Source organism: Nycticebus coucang, chromosome 1 (assembly GCF_027406575.1).
Source record: "Nycticebus coucang isolate mNycCou1 chromosome 1, mNycCou1.pri, whole genome shotgun sequence".
In the NCBI taxonomy this organism is placed as follows: Eukaryota; Metazoa; Chordata; class Mammalia; order Primates; family Lorisidae; genus Nycticebus; species Nycticebus coucang.
Genome location: NC_069780.1, coordinates 12837399 through 12859390, shown reverse-complemented (window position 1 = coordinate 12859390; position 21992 = coordinate 12837399). Strand labels below are relative to the sequence as shown.

The 21992-nt window shown below is 42.6% G+C and overlaps 1 protein-coding gene across 1 annotated transcript; it reads left to right on the top strand.

The window, feature by feature from the left end:
• The first annotated feature begins 2605 nt into the window (after positions 1-2605).
• On the top strand, positions 2606-20902 carry PLAC8 (placenta associated 8). Its single transcript, XM_053598518.1, has 5 exons — positions 2606-2693; positions 8015-8155; positions 11426-11550; positions 15325-15440; positions 20592-20902. Exons 2-4 carry the CDS (start codon positions 8044-8046, stop codon positions 15427-15429), a joined length of 342 nt encoding a protein of 113 aa, XP_053454493.1. The 5' UTR covers positions 2606-2693; positions 8015-8043; the 3' UTR covers positions 15430-15440; positions 20592-20902.
• The last annotated feature ends 1090 nt before the right edge of the window (positions 20903-21992 follow it).

Genomic DNA, 21992 nt, shown 5'->3' with positions numbered 1-21992 from the left:
CCTTGACCAAATATGTAATTTTATCTCTTTCTTTCATGTATTCATTTCAAGGCCAGGACTCGGGTGAAGTAATCAAGGTTGCTATAGCCACAATGCTTAAGAAGGTGCTCGCTCACAGTGAAATTGCAGGGCCAAGGAATAAGCATTTTTTATTCTTCTGTGTACTCTATAGCTAATACTGCCTTTCTAAAAGATAGGACCAATTTACAATGCCACCCAGATCAACCAGTCTATCAGTTTTGCAAAACTTTGTCGAGACTGGATGTCATTTTTGTGGAGGAAAAAAAGATCATTATTGTTTCAAGTTATATAATAGTTGGCATCCCACAATCCTTCAATGGTATTAGCTTACATATATTAAACATTAAAATGGGCCAAGCATTATCAATGACTCTTTAATGACTTTGGTGAGTGGGCCTTATTTTTCCAGTTTTAGAGGTGGGAGATCCAGCTCAGATTCTTGAGCTGACTTTCAGAGGTCACATAACTAACAAGTCATTTACCTAGGATTTTAGGTCATATCAGCTCAGCTCCTTTTTCAGTCTCACATCCAGTATCTTTATATCTTTATTTTTATTTATTTATTTATTTATTTATTTTTTTGAGACAGAGTCTCACTACGTCACAGCTCACAGCAACCTCAAACTCTTGGGCTTAATTGATTCTATTGCCTCAGCCTCCCAGGTAGCTGGGACTACATGTAGGTGCCCACCACAATGCCAGGGATATTTTTTTGTTGCAGTTGTCATTGCTATTTAGCTGGCCTGGGCTGGGCTCGAACCTGTCATCCTCGGTATATGTGGCTGGCGCCGAAACCACTGTGCTATATCATCATTTCTACCTTTTGAATTTGTTTTTCACAGCCTTTTTTTTTTTTTTTTGAGACAGAGCCTCAAGCTATTGCCCTGGGTAGAGAGCCATGGCATCACCGCTCACAGCAACCTCCAACTCCTGGGCTTAAGCGATTCTCCTGCCTCAGCCTCCCAAGTAGCTGGGACCACAGGTGCCTGCCACAACACCCGGCTATTTTTTGGTTGCAGCTGTCATTGTTGTTTGGCAGGCCCGGGCTGGATTCGAACTCGCCAGCTCAGGTGTATGTGGCTGGTGCCTTAGCCGTTTGAGCCACAAGCACTGAGCCTTAACACAGAATCTTAAGCTAGTGCCCTGGATAGAGTGCTGTGGCGTCATAGCTCACAGCAACCTGAAGCTCTTGGGCTCAAGTGATTCTCACGCTTCAGTTTTTTTACTTTTAATAGAAATGGGGTCTCACTTTTGCTCAGGCTGGTCTCAAACTTATGAGCTCAGGCAATCCATCCTCCTTGGCCTCCCAGAGTGCTAGGATTACAGGCGTGAGTCATTGTGCCCGGCCACAGCCTTTGAATTTCCGATTCCATAATTCAATCTGTCAAAAGATAAAATTACAACAAATTTAATTTAAAGATAATAAAAGAGGAAAGATTTACATGATCAGAAGAGAAACCATGGTATAATATAAAGATAGAATTGGCTTTTATTTGCAGTTCTAGAATTCTAAAGAGCTGGGGATAGGAGGTTGGTTTTATAGACTGAAAGAAAGGGCTGAGGAAGGCGGAAACAAAAACACAAGGCAGATTGCTTGTTTTAAAGCTACTTTCCTTATGCAGTTAAAATAAAAGAGACTTCCTTATTATGCTGACTCGGTTTGACTGGAATCTTTTTTGTTGTTGTTGTTGTTGTTGTTTGAAATGGACCCATTTTAAAATGCAGTTTGATTATGTGGCACTTAGCTCAAGTGACTCCATTCTGCTATGATCTGGTCTACGGGGCCCAGGGAAGGAGGCCTATCCAAAACAATGGCATTCCATAAACTTTGATAAAACCTTTAATGAGAGTGCCAGCTGTCCTGTCTTTCTCTCTGAGGTTGTTTGGGATGGGAAACCTTTCCCAGTAGGACAATTCTGTTGTGTCAGACAGTACAGTCAGAACATGTGGCAGCTTGGGCACAGCACCCGTTTCAGCCAATTCCCAGCTGCTGCCTACTAGCCACTTACCATTCCAGGCCTCAGTTTCCTTGTCAGTCAAATGTGGAGGGGGAGGGATAATCGTACCTGGCCCCACAGAATTGTGGGTAGAATTCAAAAAGTTAATACTGCAAAGTTTTAGGACAGTGCCTGACACACAGTAGGTGTTCCATCAATGTTAGGGAGAACAAAGGGGTCCAAAGAAGGAGAAAGAAATGGCAATGTCCGATCAGGTATGAAATCTCAGATAGCCTGCTTTGTCCTAAAGACTACCGACATGCTCTGCAATAAAAAGACGGCAATCAATATACATTAAATAGAAGTGATGTATTGTATTAAAGGGAGAAAGTAAATTTTATTTTAAAAAGTCAGTAAGCTCTGTCAGGCATGTAAACCCAATCACATTATATAACGCATGACATCCCCGCCCCCCACAGATGCATGAGTGTACCTAACACAATGTAGGAGAAGGAACACACCTTACTCTACTTCTCGGCTATATTGTCCTTCTCAAAATAGGAGGTTGAAAACCACCTCTTCCTGCATTCACTGGCCAATAAACGCCTCTGCACTGTCCTTTGTCCCGTCCACTCCCATAGAAACGTGGTTACCTCTCCTCCACAGGCTTTCACTTCTGCTGAGATCCTCTCCCAGGCCAAGAGACATTTCCTGCTGGGAACATATTTCTTAATTGTAAGTACTTCGAAATTAAGAACCTCTTAAAAACCTTATCTTAGCATAGGAAAAAAAAAAGTTTTATTTAAAAGTTATTTGATTTTCTTGGGTTTTCTTCGCACAACATGCTATATGTGCTGTTACTGATATTTTCTTATCTAATTGCTTTAAATTTAGTAAATTCAGTAGAATTCAACAATTATGCCCTAAGCCCTTTGCTAGATGCCATGCTTTTCAAAGAAGTGTAAGATCTCAGCTTTGAATACTCATCAAATACTGCTTTCCACTCACATTATGCATTGTATTTACTAACATGATCATTAATTTCACCCATTATGTCAATACATGGGTCTGTTTACTTGGGATAGTTTAGCTGCTTTGTGCTTCACTTCCCAGGGAAGCTTAGAAAACAAATTTTTTTCTAAATTTCTTTGTACTTTGAAAATATTTTATCCATTCAAAATATTTAGAAACGAGATGAGATGTTGTAGATTTAGCCAGTGAATTATAAGAATCCTTGAATTCTCACTATAAAAGCAAGAAAAATGGACTAGAATGCTTCAAGATTAAATTCTGGCACTTCATTGATATGTATAAAGAGAAATGTCACCCTTTATGTAGCTTATGAGATAATGAAATGAAAAAGTTTTAATCGAACTAAAAAAAATGAAATTTAACATCAATAAGCAGTAGGAAGGAGAGAAAAATGTTTCAGAATATATCTAGTCTCTGTATTAATCAATATTCATAATATTTATTAATGCTGATATAATTAATATGATACATTAATAATAGTAGCTGTTTTTTTATTGGAGACAGAGTCTCACTTTGTTGCCCATGGTAGAGTGCCGTAGCATCATAGCTCATAACAACCTCAAACTCTTGGGCTCAAGTGATCCTTATGCCTCAGCCTCCCAAGTAGCTGGGACTATAGGCACCGGCCACAAAGCTTGGCATTTTTCGGTTGTAGTTGTCATTGTAGTTTGGCAGGCTCAGGCTAGATTTAACCCACTAGTTCTGGTGTATGTGGCTGGCACCTTAGCCACTTGAGCTGAGCTGTGAGCCCAGCCTTTTAATGGTAGTTCATTTTAATATGATAATGGGCTGTCCTCAAGAGTGAGGTATTTATAGACAGGGAAGACATGTACAAGGTGGTTCTAACTAAGACTAACGAAGATTAAGATGTTAAACACATGAACCAAATACTAAGATTTCCTGTAATTGAGGCCATTCCACGGGAAGAACCTTCTAAAAAAAGGTGCGATAGTTTCATTCTTCAAAGCTTGTTCACCAAGATCCCCATTTTCATTTCCTCTGCCTTGTTTTTCCTTTTTCCTAAGTGGCCCCTGCCAATGTTTTCACCCCTCTTCTCTGCTTTTATGGGATCAAAGATGGCATCCTACCAAGACTTCTACACACACTGGGCGCTCAGTAAATATTTGCGGAGTTAAATTTATAACAAAATGCTGGGCGTGGTGGTTCACACTCGTAATCCTAGCACTCTGGGCAGGTGGATTGCTTGAGCTCATGAGTTTGAGACTAGTCTGAGCAAAAGCGAAACCCCATTTCTGCTAAAATAGAAAAACTGAGGCAAGAGGATCACTTGAGCCTAAGAGTTGTGAGCTATGATGCCATGGCACCCTACCCAGGGCAACATCTTGAGACTCTGTCTCCAAAAAAAAAATCATTAAATTAGTAACAAAAGAGAAATTTAAAAAACCTACAATCATGGTTCATAAAGTGTGTTCTGCTCGGTATCTGGCATGGAATCTCCTGAGATGGCAAGGCTGCTGCCCCAGCAGCAGGTAAGGGATCAATGGGCTGGTTTGGAGTGTGCTTCTCAGTGGCAGCCACGGGTTGCATCTGCCTGGAGAAGAGGATGCTGTTTGCTGAATTCTCCCCAGAGCAGCCACATGCTTAGCACCCTGTGTCTATGCAGACGGGTCCAAGGCACAGAGGCAGCAGCTCAGCAGGTGCTCAATACAGATTCCTGGACCTCAGAGCATCCCACCCAAAGCCCACTCTCTGAGGATAGTACCCAAAAAGTTATCTGTGGGGTTTTTACACATAATAAGCTTTGAGGAGCACTGAGGAAAAGAAAGGGGACCTTATACCTAAGGTCCTAGAAAATTTTAAAAACATCACCCAGCACAAAGGAGATTCCAGGAAGTTTTTTTCCTCCACTTGCTGTTTGTTGATCTTTTACACTGAATAGCTAAGATTAAAGACCACCGAATACTCAGTGGTTGAAGCAAAGAGAACTGCAGTTGTTGGGGACATTTTGCATTTGTTTCTGTTTTATATTATGCTGAAGCGCGAAACATACGTAGAATTGTGAAATGATCACAGCTTTGCACACGAGTGAGCTGAGTGTGTGCTTTCTCCTCTCAGTTTGTAACTACCTCTGAGAAGATACTTCCTTGGGTAAGAAATCTCATGCTGGAAGTCAGAAGGCACTCCTGGGTGCTGGCTCCCTCTAGGGCTGTTCTTTTGTGCAGAGTGAGAAGGGCTGGGTAGAACAGCCTTTACTGCTGTGTAACCTGTGCTAAAAAGGAACTTCAAATAAAATTAGACACCTCCTGGGGCTTCACACTCTGCTTTAGTTCCTGGTAGTCATTAATATTCACAGAAACACCTGAGTTCCCACAGTTTCTCACATTCGAAAGAGGAAGTCAAAATTAGCAAGAGAGACATAGTTTTGTCTATTGGGTAAAAGACTGTTTAGGCCACTCCATGGAGGAAGTAAGTTTTCATACAAGCTAAGTGGCAGCTAGCATGTGTATATTTGGGGTGCGGCTGCTTGCTGCAGCACACAGAGATCACCGGTGAATGGACTTCAAAGGAACACACACAGTTTCCAGGTCTCGGGCTGCTGGAAAGTTTAACAATAGCCAATTTGAATATACAAATACATATACCATATGCTGACTGAGGATGGTCAGCTAAAGGACAGGATCATTAGGTAAATGACAGCCGCTTTCTATTCTGAAATCTTCAGATTGCTGTTATATAAAAAAGTGCAGGCCTCTTACAAAATAAATGAGTTATAATAAATGAACATGTCTTTCCTTTGAAAGAGGTGTAGGATTATCTTCTATTTATTGAATGCCAGTTGCCTGGCAGGCACTGGCGAGGGGCCAAGAAAGGGGGGAAAAAACAGCTATAATATCACTAGCACGATCTCTTTAAAAAATCCGTTTTTCAGTAGATTTGCTTTTTTGTTTCTGAAAAAAGATGTTTTGAAGATAAAACAAATAAGTGCTAGTTTATTAAAACTATTTTTCAGATAATACAAAAAAATCGGGGGTGGGGAAAAAAAAATCACAAAGATAAAAGAAAATCTACCAGCCAATCTCCAGGGATAGCCACCTGACATTAGCTGCTTTTTTTTTTCTTTTTTTCCCTGGCATTTGATTATTAAAAGGAAATGCAAAAGAAATTGGAATACACATATTTTAGCATTTCCAAAGCTCCATATGTGGGAAGTCGGCACGCAAAAATACAGTTTCTATCATTTTAGCAGTGGAGTTTGGGATGGAGGACAGACGTGGACCCCGGTGCAGGTGCGGGTCTGAAGGGCCCCGGGAAGCGGCATGAGCCGCTTCAGGGCTGCGCGGCAGCGGGGTCGGGCGCAGCGGTCCACCTGCTCCTCGCACCTCCGCGCTCAGGAGGCGGGGCCGGGCCGGGGGTGGGGCCGGGGGCGGGGCCGGGGCGGGGCCGGCGGGCTCAGCAGCACCCACGGTGGACCAGGTGCCCGCTATGGTTTTGAAATGCGTCAGTGAACGCAGCCCACAAAGTCCCTTCCCTTGTGACTCGGGACTTACTTTTCCCACAGCCAAGTTAATCACCGTGAAAGGGGGTGGGCGACGAAACCAAGCATTTTCTTGACTTCCTAGTCCCTGACCTTGGCCGAACGAATTTCTTTAGCGAGCTGGGACTGCTCCAAAGATGGGAAGGGGACACGTCCTGGCAGGCGGAAATCCGGGGCCCATTGGACAGGTGCTCAGATCCGCAGGGAGAGAGTCTTCCCTTTGTTCTTCTTTTCGGGCCGGGGCGCAGCCCGGGGTCTCTCGACCCCGCCTCGCGCCTCCAGCCGTTCACCCCGAATCCCCGCGGGCCATGTCCTGCCCGCGTCGCGCCCTGCACCCAGGGACCGGCTCCCCTGGGAGGACTCTGTGCGGGCCGCTCTGAGAATTCAGAGGCATATACGGTCTGTCCAGCAGAGACGACACACGGGTACACAGCAACGTCGGCGGGGGGCCTGGGGGGACACACAGTCACCACCCTGAGCCCACAGCGGGCCTGCCAGGTGGGAAGCCCAGCCTGGGACGGTGGGCACAGCGCGCAGTCTGAGTTTGTCCTCACTTACTAGAACCTTCCTTTGAGGAAAAGCTTGTTTTCTGTAAGATCCACACAAAAGGATCCCCGTCCTTCATTGGAAAAGAGGCCCTTGTGGTACGTTTTTAAAAATAAAGTAGGAATCAAAACTCCTTTAATGTCTATAAAACGGCAAATCTGGTAAATTTAAAATAAGCTTCAACTATCCTGAATGCAGTCTGTGGTGCAATTTACAAATAGAGATTCTTTAGAATGAGCACGTGAGGTGGGTAGGTCTGAAACTATTTCTGGTTTACTAATCTGTGCTGATAAGTGGAAATTCAAATGACTAGTTAAATGACTAGTCTAAGATCACACAGTTTCAGAAACCAGGATTTGAGCAAAGACATTCTCACTCCGAATCTAACTGATGTTCAGTGACCCCACACTGCCTCTCATAAAATGCACTTTATGGTGAATTATGTTGGGACACCTACCAGGGCTTGCCCCTACCACGTGGCAAGCATCCCTCAAGCCAGCCCTGTTGAAGGGACAGGACTCCCAGTAAATTAAGTGAGGGAACAGAGTGTGTGCAGATTGGAAAGCACTGCTAAGCAGATACAAGCCCCAAACAAAAAGGTATGTGGTAAAGGGGCATACACAGAAGCTTAGGATGGTGCGGTTTTAGAGGAGGCTTCTCTCCTCGTAATTGATAATGAGGTGAATTACCAGTGACCAGGTCACCTATTTCCCTGTCCTGTGTGGATACCACCTACCTGACTAAAAACAGGCCACGAGCAACCCTGTTCCGCCCAGCCTGAGAAGCAACTGTTCACTTCACTAGCTCAGTGAATGTCAGCCCCCTGCCCCCAGGGCCTCTGCCTTGTGAGGGGTGGAGATAGAAATTCTGTTCTTCAAACATCCACTTCCTCTAAATTGCCTCACTAGCCAGTGCAGCCTAGCACCACAAAGGACCTTCCAGAGCGACCCTGAGGGGCTAACACCAACTTTTCCCTTTTCAGATCATATCATTTAAAACCCTGCGTTGGAGATGCAAGCTCAGTCCCCGGTGGTCGTTGTGACTCAGCCTGGATATGGCCCTGCGCCCCAAAACTCCAACTGGCAGACAGGCATGTGTGATTGCTTCAGCGACTGTGGAGTCTGTAAGTGGCCCTGGGAAATGGTCCCCGTAATTGATAATGAGGTGAATTACCAGTGACCAGATCCTTCCCTCCTTGCTTCCTAACTGTGTTAGTAGAAGTTTCTAACTTACTACAGGCACCCTGTATAGTTAATCAAAAAAGCTCTGTGCTGATTATAAGTTAATTCTTCTCTAGCCCTTCAAACATAAACAAATTCTAGAGTAAAGATCACAGTGAAAGAGCTAATTGATTCTAACAATGAACAGGTCTGGCTTAATGATTATAAATAGACCTATGTTAGTTTAAAATTTTTTCAAGTCTAAGGCTGGATACTGTGGCTCACGCCTGTAATCCTAGCCCTCTGGGAGACCAAGGTGGATGGATTGCCTGAGCTTTTGAGTTCCAGACAAGCCTGAGCCTGAGCGTTTGTTGTGGTGGGAGCCTCTTATCCCAGCTACTCAGAAGGCTGAGGCAAGAAAATGCCTTGAGTCTGAGGTTGCTGTGAGCTATCATGCCACAGCATTCTACCGGGGGTGACAAAACGAGACTGTCTGAAAAAAGAAAAAAAAAATTTCAAGTCTAACTTGGTTTTTTAAAAAAGACTGTTCTTGTTACACGTAAATTTTACTCACTGTTTTATAGTTACATTATGTCCAGTGCCTAGGACAGTTTTCATCCATGGTTTCAGAATGAGCTCACAGAATTTTTACACATATTTTAATTTATGTATTTAGATTTTTTTATACATACTAAAGAGTTCTGAAGGCTATTAGCTTGCCATTGGGAAAAGTATATCTGACTGTTTTCTTATCATAAGAGCTCTCTAAATGGGGTCTTTGTAAGACATCTCTCACTTAGAAATCTTTCTAAGTGAACTCAGAGGAAGAAAAGTTTGGGAGGAGAATGGGGGGTGCAGAGAGGAAGGAGGTGCTTAGTTTTAATACTAAGAAACAAACCTACCTACAGAAAATTTGCTCTGAAGTCTATTTACCTGTCTTCTAGTCCACACAGGGTTCTTGGACAAGGAAAGAAAATACATGAACCTTTAAATTGCCAGTTAAAATTGAACTTTGAAATGATCAAGTTAATAATCACACTGAAAAGCATAGAAAGGGAAAATTACCTAGAGAATGGAGTGATTAAGTTTGTTTATTTGCTCTCATCTTAGGAGATCATCTGGGTGACTATTGAAGCATCTCAGGACAGTAGTTCAACCTCCACAAATCAAAGTGACAGTTACCGCCCAACCAGATATACACACAAGTTTTAATACAAGCTTCATTGCTTCACAGCAGTGGTTCCTCATGACTTCCCGACAAACCCGAACACTCATGGTTCTTCATCAGCTGATCCTCAGACTGCCTTGCCCCCCAGCTAAGTCCCCATTCCATCCTGGGACGCCGGCTGTACCCAATGAACTTTGCTGGGATAGGCCAAAACACCTCAAAGAGGCTCTTTGACCTTTTGTCCACTTTTAAAGCACTTAACTGTCTTTTTTGTTTTTTCTTTTGAGATAGAGTCTCACTTGTGGACCTCGGTAGAGTAGTAGAGGGCTGTGGCATCACAGCTCACAGCATCCTCAAACTCTTGGTCTCAAGCAATTCTCTTGCCTCAGCCTCCCAAGTAGCTGGGACCACAGGCACCCACCACAATGCCAGCTATTTTTATTTTTTATTTATTTGTTTTATTTATTTATTTTTTTGAGACAGAGCCTCACTATGTCACCCAGGTCCAGTGCCGTGGCGTCACAGCTCACAGCAACCTCCAACTCTTGGACTTAAGCAATCCTCTTGCCTCAGCCTCCCAAGTAGCTGGGACTACAGGCACCCACCACAATGCCCGGCTAGTTTTTGGTTGTAGTTGTCATTGTTGTTTGGCAGGACTGGGCTGGGCTCTGGTGTATGTGGCTGGTGCCCTAGCCACTTAGCTACAGGCGCTGAGCCCGCCCAACTATTTTTAGAGATGGGATCTTGGTCTTGCTCAGGCTGGTCTTGAACCTGTGAGCTCAGGCAGCCCACCTGCCTCAGCTTCCTAGGGTGCTAGGATTTACAGGCGTGAGCCACTGCACCAGGCCTTAACTGCCCTTGATATTCAGGTCAAACAGCATTTTCTACTCAAGAACCAGGTAGGCCCCATTTCTGTGGGTGACACTTGGCATCTTGAGCAGGTTTCTGTTGAAGAACTTTTCCTATTATCTGTCTTCCCTAATAGACTTAAGTCAGGGTTGGGGAGTCCTGGGAAAACTTGCTCTTTTCCCCTAGGTTGGTTTGCTGAAAAGATCAACTTACAGTTATAGTAGATTAATAAGAGAAAGGTTTATTTTCAAATACCATACGCATGGGGGGAACCACAAGAATGATTTCCCGAAGTTTCAGTGATAGTGGCTTTTAAAGATGCCTTTTAGAAGGGAGTGGGGAGAGAAACTGGTAAGTATCTGTGCAGCAAGTGGTTGCTAAAGGAGGCTGGATAGATGGAGGGAAACAGACTGATTAGTAGATTAACCTGAGAGACAGATATTGTACTTCAAATGACCTTAGGGCCAGGTCTATTAGCCTGTGGTAAAGAGTCCAAAAGTCCCTTTTCTGATTCTAAATCAGGTTACTCAGGCATTATAGAGGGAGAGGCCGGTGCTTTCTAATAAAAAATGGCCTTTTTGACTTGGTGCCTGTGGCTCAAGTGGCTAAGGTGCTGGCCACATACACCTGAACTGGCGGGTTCGAATCCAGCCTGGGCCCGCCAAACAACAATGATGGCTGCAACCAAAAACTAGCTGGGCATTGTGGTGGGCGCCTGTAGTCCCAGCTACTTGGGAGGTGGAGGCAGGAGAATCGCTTGAGCCCAGGAGTTAGAGTTTGCTGTAAACTTTATGCCACCGCACTCTACCCAGGGTGAAAGCTTGAGGCTCTGTCCTTCCCCCCAAAAAATAGCCTTTTCACTGAAAATATTCTTTATACCAAGGAATCATATTTTGGCATGAACTTTCCTTAGTTCCTTCAGGGGCACTGTCAGTAGTGAGGATAATGATGTCTGGATCATGGCAAGTTTCAGTCAATCAATGAGTACATGAATGAACTATGAAACTAGCAGAGCTATGAAACGAACCACATACTTTCCAAGGAGCACTCATTCCTGAAATGATCTGAGGGTGAGGGGAGAATCTGATGCAAAGCCAAACAGAAACATACAAAGGTGTTCCCCCATGATTTGAACTGCCATTCGTGAAAGCAAACTAACTTTCCACTGTGGTGGGGCAGAATGGAGTAACACATACCTCTGGTTTGCTGTGTCCAGGCCTCTGTGGCACATTTTGTTTCCTGTGCCTTGGATGTCAAATTGCAGCTGACATGAATGAATGCTGTCTGTGTGGAACAAGTGTGGCGATGAGGACTCTCTACCGCACCCGCTATGGCATCCCTGTGAGTCTCTTATAATACTGTATCAATCCTATATGCAGCCACATTCAAAATAATGGTCATAAACATGGAGACCATTTTCACGGCATCCATCATCTGAGTTTGATTGATGAGAATTTCCTAGCATGGGCAACCTTGTCGTCAGTTGTAGCCACAGATTCTTTGGTTATGGAACCTCCTTCCTAGGTTTCTGTTGAAAAACCCAGAAAATAAAAAACTCTCATATTTGCAATGTATGTCACACAATGGAAGAGGATTATTGAGAACCCACTATGCCCCAGATGCATTACATTTGTTACCTCACTTAACCCTCACACCATCTCCTGCGGTGGATAGGTCACAACATTTTACAAATGAAGACTTCACAATTTTAAGAAGTGGAGTAATTCACCCAACGATTATACAATAGAGTAGAGAGGGAGTCGATATTGAAGTCTAATTTTTCATACGTGCCATTCCATTACACATGCTTCATTGTATATAGTAGGGGTTCTGCAGAGAAACTAGCACTAGGATGGAAGGTGGATGTATTTCCACATATACAGGAATGCCTTGAGGTTCAGTTCCAGACCACTGCAATAAAGCAAGTCACATGACTATGTTGGTTCCCAAGTGTCTGTAAGAGTTATAGTTACACTGTGCTATAGTGTATAGTCTATAGCATTGTGGTTAAAAAAGCAATGTATATACCTTAATTTAAAAATACTTTATGGCTAAAAAAATGTTAACAGTCATATTCCTGAACCTTCGAGGAGCTGTAATCTTTTTTAGCTAGTACAGGGTCTTGCCTCAAGACCTCTGATTGCTGAAATCTGGTGGCTGTGGCAATTTCTTAAAATAAGACAACAGTGAAGTATGCTGCATCCATTGACTTTCCCTTTTATGAAAGATTTCTCTGTAGCACCCGATGTTGTCTGATGGCATTATACATCTCCATAATAAAACTCTATTTTATTTATGTATTACGTATTCATTTATTCATTTGTGGAGATGGTGTCTCACTATGCTGCTCAGGCTGGTCTGGAACTCTTGGCCTCAAATGATTCTCCCATCTCTGCCTCCCAAAGTGTTGAGATTACAGACATGAGCCACCATGCCCAGTTCCACAGTATAATTGCTTTCAAAACTGGAGTCAATCCTCTGAAACCCTGTGATACTCCAAAATCCTCCGTTGTCATTTCCACAGTGTTCACAGTGGCTTGGTGCCTGACGCACAGTGGTTACGGCGCCAGCCACATACACCAAGGCTGGCAGGTTCGAACCTGGCCTGGGCCAGCTAAACAACAATGAAAACTGCAACAGAAAATAGCCAGGCATTGTGGCGGGCGCCTATAGTCCCTGCTACTTGGGAGGCTAAGGCAAGAGAATTGCTCAAGCCCAGGAGTTTGAGGTTGCTGTGAGTTGTGATGTAATGGCACTCTACCGAGGTGACATGAGACTCTGTCTCAAAAAAAACAATGTTCACAGCTTCTTCACCAAAAGTAGATTCCATTTCAAGAAACCACTTTCTTTTTTCATCTCTAAGAAGCAACTCATCATCTGTTCAAGTTTGATCACAAGATTGCAAGCAATTCAGTCCCATCTTCAGGCACAACTTTTATTCCTAGTTCTCTTGCCATTTCTACCACATCTGGAACTACTTCCTGCACTGAAATCTTGAACCCTTCAAAGTCATTCATGAGGTTTGGAATCAACTTCATCTAAACTCCCCTGCATCATGATGTTTTTACTTCCTCCCATAAATCACAAATGTTCTGATTGGCATCTAGAATGGTGAACCCTTTCAATTTACTTTGCTTAGATCCATCAGAGGAATCATTTTCTTTCTTTTCTTTTTTTTTTTTTTTAGAGACAGAGTCTCACTTTTTGCCCTCATTAGAGTGCCATTGCATCACAGCTCACAGCAACCCTCCAGCTCTTGAACTTATGTGATTCTCTTGCCTCAGCTTCCCAAGTGGCTGGGACTACAGGTGCCCACCACAATGCCTGGCTATTTTGTTGTTGTTGTTGCAGTTTTTTTGGCTGGGGCTAGGTTGCAGTTTTTTTGGCTGGGGCTAGGTTCGAACCTGTCACCCTTGGTATATGGGGCCGGTGCCCTACTCACTGAGCCACAGGCTTCACCCCAAGGAATTGTTTTCTATGGCAGTTACAGCCTGACAAAATGTATTACTTAAATAATAAGACTCAAAAAGGAAAACTACTCCTTGCTCCATGGGCTGCAGAATGGATGTTCTGTCCACAGGCGTGAAAACAACATACGACTCTCACACATCTCCATCAGAGCTCTTGGTAACAAAGTGCATTGTCAATGATCAGTAATATTAATATTTTGAAAGGAATCCTTTTTTCTGAGCAGTAGTTCTCAACAGCATGCTTAACATCCGGTAAAGCATGCTGAAATCCAGGCTTTGGGAGTATTTCTAAGAGCCCTAGGATATGCGGAATGGTAAATAAACACTGGCTTCAGCTTTAAGTTACCAGCTGCAGCAGCCTCTAACAGTCAGCCTGTCTTTGGAAGCTGTGAAGCAAGGCATTGCTCCTCCTCTCCTTTCTGAGATGAGTCCTAGATGGCTTCTACTTCCAAGATAAGGCTTTTTCATCTGCGCCGAAAATCTGTTGTATAGTGTGGCCACCTTCACCGATGACTTAACTGATATTCTGGATAACTTGCTGCAGCTTCTACATCAGCAATGACTAAATCAGTAATGACACATCCCCTTGCAATTTTATGTGGCGCAGATGGCTTTTCGTTAAATGTCAGGCACTAATAACCTCTTTCAGCTTCAGGTTTTTCTCCTGCAGCTTCCTCCCCTCTCTCCGCCTTCATAGACTTGATGAGAATTAGGGCTCTGCTCTGGCTTATGCTTTGGCTTAAGAGAAAGTTGTGGCTGGTTTGATCTCTCATCCAAACCATTAAAACTTTTCTTTATATCAGCAATAAAATTGCTTTGCTTTTTTGTCATTCACATGTTCACTGGAGCAGCACTTTTGATTTCCTTCAAGAGCTTTTCCATTGTGTTCACAACTTGGCTAAGTGTTTGATGCAAGAGGCTTCACTTTCAGCTTATCTCTGCTTTCAACATGCCTTTCTCATAACTCTTAGTCATTTCTAGCTTTTGATTTAATGTGACTCTTCATTTCATTTAAACATTTAAAGGACATTGTAGGGTTATTAATTGGTCAAATTTCAATATAGTTATGTCTCAGAAATAGGCTGAAGTGAAGGAGAGAGACAGGGAAATTGCTGGGAGGTGAAACAGTCAGAACACACTTAACACTTATCAATTTTGGCAATCAAAGTTTGCCATCTTGTACAGTTTGTGGTGACACAAAATAGTTATGATAGCAACATTACAGATCACGGATCTCCATAACAGATACAGTAGGAATGAAGGCAGCCTCATGTGGTGCCTCATGCCTGTAATCCTAGCACTTTGGGAGGCTGAGGCAGGAGGATGGCTTGAGACCAGGAGTTTGAAACCAGATGCAGCACCACATCTGGCCTTGACATTCTTTATTCTACCCTCATACTTGATACTTGGTTAGATATCTTTTTCTATTTTCAGAATTATAAAGTACGGGAACACATTTTATGTCATAAAAAAAGACAAGAGTTATATGGAAACATGAATTAACATTTTGTTAAATGTATCCATTCAAACTCTGAATCTAAAAGACAAGTGTCTTTGGTTTCTCTTCAAGATGTCTGAAAACCTGCAAGTCATTACACCAAATAGGTGAATTTTATATTTCTGTTTCTTTTTTATTTTCACACAGGGATCTATTTGTGATGACTATTTAGTGACCCTTTGCTGTCCTTATTGTTCTCTCTGCCAAATCAAGAGAGATATCAACAGAAGGAGAGCCATGCGGACTTTCTAAAAAAAGTGATGGTGAGTCAATGCAAACATCCTTCCTAGACTCTCTGGAGTTTTAGAAATATAATTAAGAGTGTTATTAATTAGTCATTGTTTTGGGTAATAATACAGTTATAATAATTTTTAAATCCCCCCAAAATGCTATCTTAATATAAAAATTGATTTTTATTCTTTCTTATGGAGAAGATAACTCTATGCTTTGAAATCGTATTTTAGTAACTAAAGGAAAGGTGAATTCTCTAAACTCAGAATTCTGTTGGTCTGTTCACGAAGCAAGAAGTAGTAATCATGTTCCCTGTTAAGCCAAACAAGTTGACAAAATAAACTGGCAAATACTTATAAAATAGTAGAGCAGATGAAAATTATGCATTTTGTAATATTTGGATTGATTGTGGTGTAAATTGTCTATCATAGCTAGGTGAAGTGAAACAGAAAAGTCCAGTTGAAAAAGTGAACTTCGATGTCTTGCAAAGAAAGTGTAAAGTAACAATAAAGATGTAAGTAAATAGGAATAAATAAATGGATTTTTATGACATTAAAAAAAGCGAACTTTGAAAGGGGTGGATGTAGAATTTAGAATATTTGGAAATGTTACATAGAATTTCACCATCTTAACTTCAAACAGGCCATTTTCTACCAATTTTTCACTATGAGCTATCATGGATGTAGTTAAGTAGAAATCAACATGATTTTGCCAGTCTTCTGTAGAATGTATGTCGACTGTGGGAAGAAAACATTTTTCCATTCTGTACTATATCCCACTTCCTTTCTTAACTGAGCAAGGACTCTGTAGAGGTTAACAAAGACAATTCTTGGGAAATATGTTTTTAAAATGTTTTTATTGGTCTGGGCTCAGTGTCTCACACCGTAATCCCAGTACTTGGGAGGCCAAGGTGGGTGGATTGCCTGAGCTCACGAGTTTGAGACCAACTTGAGCCAGAGCGAGACCCCAACTCTAAAAAATAGCCAGGTGTTGTGGCGAATGCCTGTAGTCTCAGCTACTTGGGAGGCTGAAGCAAGAGGATCACTTGAGCCCAAAAGTTTGAGGTTGCTGTGAGCTAAGATGCCACGGTACTCTACCAAGGGCGATAAAGTGAGACTGTCTCAAAATAATAATAATAATAAATAATAAATAAATAAAATAAAAATAGGGAGGCGCCTGTGGCTCAATGAGTAGGGCGCCGGCCCCATATGCCGAGGGTGGCGGGTTCGGACCCAGCCCCGGCCAAACTGCAACAGAAAATAGCCAGGCATTGTGGCGGGCACCTGTAGTCCCAGCTGCTCGGGAGGCTGAGGCAAGAGAATCGCGTAAGCCCAAGAGTTAGAGGTTGCTGTGAGCCGTGTGACGCCACGGCACTCTACCCGAGGGCGGTACAGTGAGACTCTGTCTCTACAAAAATAAATAAATAAATAAAATAAAAATAAATAAATAAAATGTTCTTTTATTTAACAGATAAGGTATCAAGTATCTGGTAATCTGTGAGATACTGCAAGATGTTGTGTGGGACAAGGTCTAAATAAGCCGGTCCTTCTGTCTTTAGAGCAGCGGTTCTCAACCTGTGGGTGGCGACCCCTTTGGGGGTCAAATGACCCTTTCACAGGGGTCGCCTAAATACATCCTGCATATCAGATATTTACATTACGATTCATAACAGTAGCAAAATTACAGTTATGAAGTAGCAATGAAAATAATTTTATGGTTGGGGTCACCACACCACGAGGAACTGTATTAAATGGTCACGGCATTAGGAAGGTTGAGAACCACTGCTTTAGAGGCTTTATACTTAAAGAGAGGGGATTAGACAAGCCCCTAAAAAAATGCAGCGATGGACTAATGCTTTCAGAGAAAGTGGTATTTTATGGTCAGAAGAGGAAAGGATCGTATCTGGTAAAATGTATGAGTGAAAAACTCTTGAAATTTCTTTTTTCTTTCTGAGACAGAGTCTCAAGCTATGGCCCTGGGTACAGTGCCATCACGACATCATAGCTCACAGCAACTTCCAACTCTTGGGCTCAAGTGATCCTCTTGCCTCAGGTTTTCTTGTTTTTTTTTTTTTGTATTTTTAGTAGAAATAGGGTCTCACTCTGGCTCAGGCTGGTCTCGAACTCATGAGCTCAAGCAATCCACCTGCCTCCCAGAGTGCTAGGATTATACACATGAGCCACCAGGCCCGGCCCTTGAAATTTCTTGAAAGGTTTTTTTAATGCTGAAGAAGTGTGTATCTGTTCACAACAAGAAATAGATGGCACTCCAATTGTGATAATTCAAGGATCTAATGAAGACTAATTGTAACGGTGTGCGTGAAGGGATGTAGGGAATTAGGGGATGATTTATAACCTGCCTGGCAACATCGAGGCCCCAGAGAGGAGAGGAAGAAGCAGTTACCTGAATCTCTGGGGAGAGAGCTGTGTGTGAAGAAGGCTGCCCTGAGAGGAGCAGTATCCTGGCAACAGGGGACATGAGCACAGAATGGAAGGAGTGTGCTGACTGCAGTTTCTGATCTCCTTCTGAGCTTCCCATGGGCTGACCCCATCACAAAGGCAAAGGACAGGGAATTCTCACTCTAGTCCACAAGTCAGCCTTTCAGGGCATACAGCAGGTGGTCAAGGTGGGCCTGGGTCAGATGCAGCAAACAGAAGTTCACTAACACCGATGCAAGTTTTGTTCATAGAAATGGAATGTTGCTTCTAATTGGCAGCAACATTAGTGAAACTATAGAGGCCAAAAAAAAGGAAAAACATCTTTATAAGCTTAGGTCCAACTTGGCTGGAAAAACAATAAAAAATAAAAGATATTTTAAAGTGAGTTGGAACGTTGACATGTGATGGTGCAAATACTAGTCATCAGGAAGTTGTTACAGGCTGTGACTAGAACTACACTTTATTTAATTAACTTATTATTTTGAGACAGAGTCTTATTTTGTCACCCTGGGTAGAGTGCTATGGTGTCATAGCTCAAAGTCTTGGGCTCAAGCAATTCTCTTGTCTCAGCCTCTAGAGTAGCTGGGAGCACAGGTGTCTGCCACAATGCCTGGCTATTTTTAGAGACGGGGGTCTCCCTCTGGCTCATGCTGGTCTTGAACTTGTGAGCTCAGGCAATCCACTGCCCTTGGTCACCCAGAATGCTAGGATTACAGGCGTGAGTCACTGCACCCGGCCTAGAACTACACTTTAGAAATATTACTTTAGGGCGGTGCCTGTGGCTCAGTGGGTAGGGCGCCAGCCCCACATACCGAGTGGTGAGTTCAAACCCGGCCCCCACCAAACTGAAACAAAAAAAAAGAAAGAAAGAAAGAAATATTACTTTTATAATGGTACACAGTACAGAGTAGGCAGGATGAGGCCAGAAGCAAAGATGTGGAGTTAAACTACTGCAAGACTGTTTAAATAAACACATAAATCAATTTAGATAAAGTATTTACCCCCAGATGCATAATAATGAATCCTGACATCTGAACTAATCTTTTTTAACCGCAAGAAAAAGGATCTCAGTGAATCTTTGAACTATTTTAAAATATCTTACTCTTCCTGACTCATGCTCATGAGTTTGGATTCTGTGTTATTTACTGATAATAAAACTCCAGACATACAAATATCTGAAACAGGAGAATCAAGACACAAAGAACATGCTCAGTGCCTGTAGCTAAGCGGCTAAGTAGCCAGCCACATACACCAGAGCTGGCGGGTTCTAATCCAGCTTGGGCCTGCCAAACAACAATGACAACTACAACCAAAAAATAGCTGGGCATTGTGGCAGCCGCCTGTAGTCCCAACTACTTGGGAAGCTGAGGCAAGAGAATCGCTTCAGCCCAAGAGTTTGAGGTTGCTGTGAGCTGTGATGCAACAGCACTCTACCGAGGGGGACAAAGTAAGACTATCTCAAAGGAAAAAAAAAAACACAAAGAACAACAACGTGATTTACTTGAAAATAAATTGAGAAAAAGGGGCATAGGAACCAACTGAAAAAACCCCTCATAGTTAATGCTGGAACAATTTGAGTAAATAAATAAATGTAATATTACATTATAACCCAAAGTGTAAAATAGTTATCTATAAGTTCATACTAATACAAATTGTTGAATAAAATTTGAAATTTGGAAATCATATGTGCGCTGAAGGCAGGGAAAATTGGGGATTTTGAAAGTGAAGAGGGGCAGGAGGATTTCTGTGTGGGAGAAGAGGCAGAGTTCCCATGTAGAACTCCAAATACTTATGTAGATAATCCTCTCCCCAGGAGATCAGTGTACTTCCCCCTAAGTGTGAGTTTGCAAGGTGACTTCCTTCCAAAAGGTACAGTAGGAAAAGGGGTGGGGGGCAAGAGAGACCAGACAAAACTACCTGAGCCAGCTGATCAAAATTAACATCCTCAGTGATAATCATATTGATAGTTCGTGCCCCTGATAGGATGTGATGAAAATAGCACTTTACCCTTGTGGTCTTTGTCCCCACCCCCCTAACTCCAGTGTAACCTTGACAAAAACATCAGACAAACCTAAATTGAGACACATTCTTCAAAATACCCCGAGCAGTACTCCTCAAATTGTCAAGGTCATTAAACACAAGGAGGGTCTGAGAAACTCGTCATAGTTCAGAAGAGCCTAAGGAAATATACTGGTATCCTATATGGGATCTGGAACGAATAAGAACACAAAGTGAGGCTTGGGGCCTGTAGCTCAGCAGCTAGGGTGCCAGCCACATACACCGGAGCTGGCGAGTTTGAATCCAGCCTGGGCCTGCCAAGCAACAATAACAACTACAACCAAAAAAATAGCCGGGCGTTGTGGCAGGCGCCTGTAGTCCCAGCTCCTTGGCAATAGAATCACTTAAGCCCAAGAATTTGAGGTTGCCGTGAGCTGTGACGTCATGGCACTCTACCAAGGGTGACATAATGAGACTCTGTCCCCAAAACAAAAAAAAGAACATGAAAGTGAAATCTGAGGAATAACAATAATAATGGATCAACATTGGCTCTTTAGTTGTACAGACCTACCATAGAAATGTTAAGATGTTACCTAACCGCAAAGCTGGAAACAAGGTATATGAGAACTCTCTGTGCTATCTTTGAGACTTTTCCATAAATCTAAAATGATTCTGCGATTAAAAATTTATTAACAATAAAAAAGTAGATTGAGAAAACATAAACTGTTCTTTGTGTGTTCTTTACAGGTGAAGACCTCTTACTAAAGCACCTACATCAGAAACGTCTTCAATTTGAATACTTCACCATCTTTTGCAACTGAAATATGATAGATCTTTTAATTACAGTTGATGGAGTGAAGAAAATCAAGTGTTTTCAAGACTTCTAAGTTAATCCTGTCCCTGAGTTTTCCTAAATTCAGCTTAGTTTCTCCTTGCTTTCACATTATTATATCTCTTGGCTTATAATTTTTTTAATTACATTTAAAATATAATCCAAGTAAAAGATTTTACTAAAAAGATTCTGTGTTTTTGCTCTCAGTAAAAGGTCTTTGTCATTAGTTAACTCCAAGGGTCAATGTCATAATTTTGTTCTCGTCCTTGGGTTTTTAGGGGGAGATTTTGGTATAGATATTCAGCTTTCTTTCGTCTAAGAACTTTAGGTTAGGAAGTAGGGGAGAAAATGGCAACAGATAACTATTCCTAGACAGTTATGGTACATTTCACCAACACTTTTGCTTCTTTTCTTTCTTTCTTTTTTTTTTTTTTTTTTAGAGACAGGGTCTCACTATGTTGCCCTCAGTAGAGTGCCGTGGCGTCACAGCTCACAGCAACCTCCAACTCCTGGGCTTAGGCGATTCTCTTGCCTCAGCCTCCTGATAAACTAGGGCTACAGGTGCCTGCCACAGCGCCTGGCTATTTTTTTGTTGCAGTTTGGCCAGGACGGGTTTGAACACACCACCCTCGGTATTTGGGGCCTGCGCCCTACTCACTGAGCCATGGGCACCGCCCCACTTTGGCTTTTTTTCATGCTGCCTGTATTAATGCTGACCACTCAAGACTTTATGCAAAGGACACACTCCTCTTGCTTCCCACCTGCATACCTGAAGGGTTTGTTTACACTGTGTTGATTTTCTTTCCCTTTCAAATACGAGGTAATAAAAAAATCAATTACCAAATTCAGTGTGGCTCAGTTGTGGTTAAATATTGATGGTTCAACATGTGAAACAACTATTTTCACGTTTCTTCTATTCAATCCACCAGCAACACATTTTGCCCTGATGAACGTCCCACTTCCTAATTTCCCCTAGTTCCCCTGGACTTCTGAGTCCGTTTCACTTTGAGGGAAAGGAGAGGCAAAACTATCTGCCTTATAGATCTGTTGTGAAATTTCAGTGAGACAAGATGTCAAAGCACCGGGAGTCAGTAGGCACTCTGCAAACTCAAGTCCTCAGTAGGCACTCTGCAAACTCAAGTCCTCGGCTTGTTCTCCGGCTTGTAGATTGAAGGTGCTTTGCCGGTTTCCATCTCGCGCCCCTTTCACATCTCACGTTCTTCTCAGATGGCATCACCTCGTCCCACAGCATCAACTGCCTTCAGTGTGTCAAGAGGACTCCAAACTTAATATTTCTAGTTTTTGTTGTATGTAAA